General features: G+C 39.4%; 1 protein-coding gene across 1 annotated transcript in view; it reads left to right on the top strand.

The window, feature by feature from the left end:
* ITK (IL2 inducible T-cell kinase) overlaps positions 6,356 to 6,992 on the top strand; it is a 31,106-nt gene continuing 30,469 nt past the window's right edge. Inside the window, exon 1 of the mRNA XM_021410283.1 lies at positions 6,356 to 6,526. Coding sequence (XP_021265958.1) covers positions 6,356 to 6,526 — 171 coding nt within the window. The remainder of the gene's footprint in view (positions 6,527 to 6,992) is intronic.

The following is a 6,992-nucleotide window of genomic DNA, read 5'->3' as shown; positions in this document are numbered from 1 at the left end:
GGTTAAGCAACAAGCTCAGGAACTTCCTTTTTTTGATGATTGTTGAAGGCTTTGTTGTAGGATATACCAGGGAGGAGGGGAAGAGAAAGGGAGCCTGCTGGAGGTGAAGGGGACTTAAGCTTTATGTCTCCATCTGCTGTAGTTAATTCCCATCTCCCCATCTCCTGCTGTGGCTGTGGGAATTAATGAATTTGAAATGAAGTGCTATGCTGCATTTTCTTTCTTACTCCTCGGACTAAAATATCACTTCAGCCTAGTTGTACACTTACAAATGTAGGAGAGACGCTCAGTGTTTCTCTCATACAAAAACTGGGACGCACCATTATTCAATACACATGAGAGTTGAACTGCTTTTTACTATACAATCTGTTACTACTGGCATCTGAGTAGATTTAAACCTCAGCACAATCTGAACAGTTTTTTAGCCATGAAACAGATATCTCACTACTTGTTCATGGCTCAAAATCCAGGCATATTTTGTTAGAATCGGCCAGCACTCTTTCCTATGTTCATAGTCTTAATATTGTTTCTGGAAGCAGCCCCCTTACCTGATTATTAAGCCAGACATTAACGTGGGGTCTTTTCACAGTCAGAAGTCTGTGATGACTGCCGATTCAAACTTGTATATGCAAATATCTCCAGAACTATGTCTGCATAGCATGGAGAAGTACTCCTTACCCAGCCATAAGCACCCTGGGCAGCTTCCTGCAAAATGCCATAATGAACTGCAGGATTTGAAGCACTGCAGATTTTCCAGCAGCGTAAGTCATGCCTTCGTCTTCAGAAGCAAATAGTAAGGGACAGCAACCCTGATAGGCAGGCACTAACAGAAGGACTTGGAGCAAATTTCCAGTTTGGATATGACCCAATGCAACTGTATTTTTCATTCTCTGTTTTTGCCTGTGAGAGAACAGCTGAGCAAAGGATTATTTTGTACCTATATCACAGAACAACTTGTCCTATCCCTGTGCAAGTTCAGTGGTTTAAAATGTGTTCTTTATGTTCCTGGGAACATCAGCCTATGAGTGATTTGCTTCAGGCATTCAAATAGTGGATAATTCACTGTATCCTCCTTGCAGATGCTCAGAACAAGGCAACTACTTTCCTAGGGCTCCCAAATGGTTTACAGAAGAATCCTGCTCGAGTTCTAATGGAGCAGCTCCCTCAGTCACTGGGAGCAGTGTAAGCATGTTCAAAGGTGCAGTTGTAAGACCAAGAAGAAAGCTGGATGTATCTGGCTCGTAAATACCAGGCTAATTATTTCCTTTGTTTCTGCAGCTTTCTGGTTTATTCTGTGAGTCTACAGGAGACATCTTTGTTGGGGAAATAATGAACTGACAATGATGCAAACCAGCTGAGTAACTTAAACAGAGTTTCTCAGACTCACCAAAAAAAAGCTAAATAGGAAAATGGAATTAATTCTGGAAGCCTGGAAATTGAACAATAATCACTGTAATGAACAGCTGGTGAAAAGTAAGAGCTGGCACCCAGACAGAAAATCTGACCCAAATATTACCTGAGCAGTAGAAGTATACAGGTTGTCTTCTGAGAGTGAAGATGTAGTTGCTGCCTTCCGGTCTGTTTTTTTTTACAAAACCAAAAACTATCTATATTTAACTTTATAAATTTCTCTGCTGTCTTCAGGGCACAAGCATTGGTATCAGAGCAGGATGTGCGGGTGGGGAGATTTCCACAGACTACAGTAATAAAAGTGTGAACTGCATAATCTGGGTAAATCCCCTAAGAAAAATCCAATCCCTAAAATAACATGTTTTAGAGCAGAAAGAAAGCATTTTGCAGGAGGTAGCAAGGGGTGAACAAAGGTGATTAAAAGAAAGCAAAAGGAGGTCACTGAAGGTACAGTTGATAAGAATAACTTCATAGAATCATAGAATGGTTTGGGTTGGAAGGGACCCTTAAGATCATCTAGTTCCAACTCTCATCTCTAACACCAACTTGCCAAGCAGAGAGAAGAATTTAATGCACACAGCAGGTCAAACCTAAATCTGAAAAGAAGCGCGTTTTCTTTTTTCTTGTGTATGAATTAAACATGTGAAAGGATACATGTCAGCAGATTATATTAAAAAAAAATCTAAGCAGAGAAGATACCTAAAAGATTCATTGAGCTGTCTCCTCATCTTAAGGGATGTACTTACAGTGGTTTGGATACTCTGGATAGTTCTACTTAATTCCTTTCAGTTAAGTATACAAAATTTCTGAGACATGCAATATATAATGTTGCAATAATCTTTGAACAAAAGGAGTGTACCCATACAATTGGTGTAATCCTGCACCAACATACAACATCGGGTTCCAGCAGTGAGATACCCATGTTAGCATGACCTTCCAGCTGACCCTAGGACACCTTTCAAGAAGCTGTCTGGTTTGTATTTTGAGTCTACAGACTCGTCTGCACTTCTTCCAGCTCTCAAATGATTTTGATCCTAGACAAGTAGGGTATTTCTACCTAACTATACTTATCTTCTGCACCACTGTGGGAGGGTCCTGAAGCTCCTAAATGGCTGAATCTTTGCTTAAAAGGATTATTTCCTGCTAGTCACAAGGAGGATGACAATGTTTTATTTACACCTACACTCTATGTGTTGAAAGAAACAAAGAATTTCATTTAGAAATGAAAAATTTCATTGTAAAAATTGAACAATTTAAATTGTTCATTTAACAGTCTTTGAAATTAAATTGAAATATACAGAAGCAGGTTACTCATAAATGTGCAATTAAACAAATACAATTGTATGTTTTTGTATATACATGTCAACCTGGCCTTAAATTCATTAGTGTGTGTTCTTATTCGGGTTTTGGCTTGCTATACCTAAAGATATGCATGCTTACTATGCATGGGTTTGGGGACTGAATTGAAAAAGGAACAGGAAGGTGTAGATCTGAGGCAAGAGTGGATACAAAAATACCTCAGCCCCTACATTCTTCCCCAAATCATCAGTGAAGAGTTACTACTTGACAAAGATCATAGAACCATTAAGATTGGAAAGGTCACCAAGATCATCTAGTCCAACCACCAGCCCATGCCTGTGACCACTCTAGACCGTGTCCCTCAGTGCAACATCTACCCTTTTCTTGAAAACCTCCAGGGACAGTGACTCCACCACCTCACTGGGGAGCCTGTTCCAAACCTTTTCATTCTTTTGGAGAAGAAATTTCTCCTAATATTCAACCTGAACCTCCTCTGGTGCAACTTAAGGCCATTAAAGATATTGCAAAACAAACAGCAGCTTTCAATGAAATCAACTTCAGGTGACATCCAAATCTGTTTATGTTTACTTGTTTCCTTCCTTTCATTTACTCTTTATTTTTGTTCCCTAATATCTTAGCTGACCCATCCTCAGCTGAAATTCACCATGGCTAATCTCATCTGCTGAATCCTGCAAATTCTGACAAAACCACCAGATCCTCTACTTCTCCAGGCCAAAGTTTATGTTTTTTTTTTCTTACAACAATCTGTTTCTTTCTTTCTATATGTTTGTAGCAAATCCGCAACTTCTCTTCCACAGCTCAGCCTGTCCAGTTGTTCTACGTACAGAGTCAAATCTCATCTGGGCCTCAATTATCTCTCAGCCCAACCTGCAGCACCGTGTGTCAGATTCCTGTCAGACCAACACATCACACCATGCTCACACCATATGAAATGCAATTGCCAAAGCCTGCTATCTGAACATTTGATCAAATTGCTCCCCTCTTCATACCCCTCCGTGATCTCATTTCTTATCTCATGAAGAAATCAAGTCGCTGTCACTGTGTTCAAAGAGATTCAGTCCCGCTGAATCTCTTCTCCCTCCACATCCTCTTGCCCTCAGTACTGTTGCTCCCCTGAGGCCAACTTGTTGGCATTTCCACTTCTTTGCTGTCCGGGAGGCCTCACTTTTTCTGCAGAGCTGCAAAGTCACAGCCTTGACTATCTATTTATATCCATTGTTCTGAAAATACAGGTAAATCTCTGACTGCAAACCTTTCTGGCACAAGCTGTGAAGACGTTTCAGAAAGTCCTTGCACAGAAGTCAACAAGACTAGCAAGAATACTGTAGCCCTAAACAAGTGCTCATAAATAAGAATGAAATGGCATCACAAAGTATGTTATAAATCCATCTGTCCTGGCACAAATCAAGCCACTGAAATCCATTGTCTTTTTTGTATTCACTGGCACTAGCAGAATGAAGTCTATACAGTGTATGAAGGCAATCTACAGCCCATGTTTTTGTTCATCAGTTATGAGAAAAAATCTCTGAGCGTAGTTCCAACAAGCAAATTCTCACGGATAAGGAAAAGGATGTGCACACAAAAATAGCCCTATACTTTAGAGGTGCAAGCATCTAACTGAGGTCTGGAAATATCTGCAAGGCTGCTGTTTATATGAGTGCAATTTTAGAAAACTCGCTGCAGACTGAGTTTTTTAATGCATTTGCATTGTTTCCTAGAAGAACTGGGAAATTGGCCCCGGTATTAATCCTACTCTAGAAATAGATATGAAATCCCCTTTGGCAGCAGTGACATTTTTTTGGGAGATCACAGACTTGTGTCATCTTTCTTGTTCAACCAAAAGACTTCCTTCTAAGTCAGTCACTACCAGGAAACAAAACGGCTTCACTAGATTTGTATGTGATGTTTCAACCTATGCCGTGAGACCACCAGCGAGGTATACGTAGGTGTGAGCCATGCAATAGCTGGTGTTCCTCCCCATTTCTATTCCATGGTACAGAACGGCCAGGAGCGAGTCAGATCAGTGAATCAAATGCTAGATTTAATTGTATTTTTATGTAAATATCATTTCTCAACTAGCATTAAAAAAAAAATGATAAGGAACTTCTGAGGATCTCTGGAACATTCTCCCTGAAGGAATGCTCAATATAACATAAAATAGCAAGGAAGCATTAGGCTACCTTCTTGTTTTTGAGTTTGGCTGTTTCAGTTTGGTTTTTGAGGGGAATAACCAGAACATCATGTTCAGAAATACAGTTTCATAAACTTCCCTATAAAATCTTAATTTAAACAGAGCCTGCCATTTGGATATTAAGATTTTTTTTTTCCCACATGAGCTATATTTAAAATAATAGAGTATCTTCTTTGAATTTTGCAAAGAGCTCTAAAAATACAACAAAATTAGGAGGGTCTCTCTACTTATGTCCTAATACTACACTAATGCCAAAAGTCAGCACTAGTAAATGATTTAGACTAGAATATTTTTCAAAAATACGAATTGATGAAAATATTTATCCTACAGATTTTTCACTTACCACCTGACCCCGCTACTCCAGTCCTCAGTGGAATCAACATTGCAATTATGCATCATTAACAAAAAAACTACACAGAAGATATTAAATATGGAAGGGCAGAAGAAAATGAATTGCTTTTCTTTTAAAACATATCAGTGTTGTACTGAGTGCATCAGGTGCAAATTATTTTTTTTTTTTTATAATTCTGTATTTAGACTGGCGTAGACTGGCCTGAACGGTGCCCTGAAGTCCTGAGGAAACCGGTTGTGTTAGCTTTGATGTTTGTGCTCTCTTCACTGCTGATTACAGTGATCTCAAAGCATCCACAGAGGGTACATTATGCCTGTGCTTCCTGGAATATCCTGCCACCAGACAGAGCACTTGAAGCAGCTAATAATCAGTGAATAGTAACCAATGATAATTAACTCGTTTTCAGTTATTTTAACCATTTGTTTTCTGTTTAAATGTTTAATGACTACAAATATTTAGCAATCCTTGTACAAGTAAATCCTGGTTATCATTTTTCATTTAGATTGTATGTTCAGTTGCTGCCTTTTGCCTTTGCTCGTGCAATAGGAAGTTTCACTTTACATGGGAATTTTACTTAAAACACTTTTTATGAAATCTCTGAGAAACAAAGTAATGGTTACATAGTTCGAATGGGAAGGCATCATTCCTTCAAAGAAGCATGGATGCACAACCTACTTCTAAGAGGACCAGAGAGATGCTCATCCTACTTATCCATGCTCAGTGTATGCATTTATAACTGTATTTACTAAAAGAGACTGATGCTTCATCATGTCACACCCTTCTAATTCATCCCTAATCATTGATTCACATTTATTGAACGTCCCTCAAGTGTTATTTTTTCCATAACATTTGCCCTAGAGTTTGCTTCAGCATGTGCAGTTCGTTTTATGACTTCAGAGAGGATGTGGTTATGGTTTGGCAGAAAGGAAGCTTTGCTGTAGATGGAAAGATAAAGCTCAAAGCACCTACGCTGCCTTTTGAATACCTTTTTTTTTTTTTCAGAAAAAAAGCAAAACTCTCAACTGTCTTCCTTCTTGTGTCTCTTTCTTGGACGGGTGCTCAGTGTGTAGGGCAGGCAACCCATGTCCTGGGAGAGGACCACGCTTTGCCCAGTCATGAATAACTGTGTGCTCCTGGAAGAGCAGCTGATCAAAAAATCCCAGCAGAAGAGAAGGACTTCACCCTCCAACTTTAAAGTGCGCTTCTTTGTCTTAACCAAATCTAAGCTGGCTTACTATGAACATCGCCATGGGGTACGTCAGACATTTTTTCTCTAATAATAGAGTAACGAAGGGAAGGATGAACTCTTTCTTAAATTTTATTAACATCTCTGGTTTCTGTGAAAATTGCTGAAAATTGTAGAGTGGTCAAATGGGTTCTTCAGATCAGTGAGCATTTGGCGCAAATGGAGGAATAAGACTACCTTGTCACTTTATAGAAAGTATCTAATTTTGTTGTAGGAATTAAGCACAGGCTGTTAAAATCACTGCCTTTAACAGCTACATGAGCCTGTTCCTGGCTGCTCACATGGGTATGGGAGTGACTTGTATGGCAGAGAGCATACCTGTGCCCTGATTGCACAGATCTTCGCTCTCATTCTTCCCTTTAGAGCAAAAGACTGATGGCTAGTGGGAGACCAGTCTTACATTTCAAAATAAACTCAGGTGCTGTGCTTAACAGGCCTAGCCTTCTGAGTTAACTCCAAAAGGGATGTGATGA

This window comes from Numida meleagris, chromosome 12 (genome assembly GCF_002078875.1).
Source record: "Numida meleagris isolate 19003 breed g44 Domestic line chromosome 12, NumMel1.0, whole genome shotgun sequence".
Taxonomy (NCBI): Eukaryota; Metazoa; Chordata; class Aves; order Galliformes; family Numididae; genus Numida; species Numida meleagris.
This window is presented reverse-complemented; position numbering and strand designations above follow the sequence as displayed.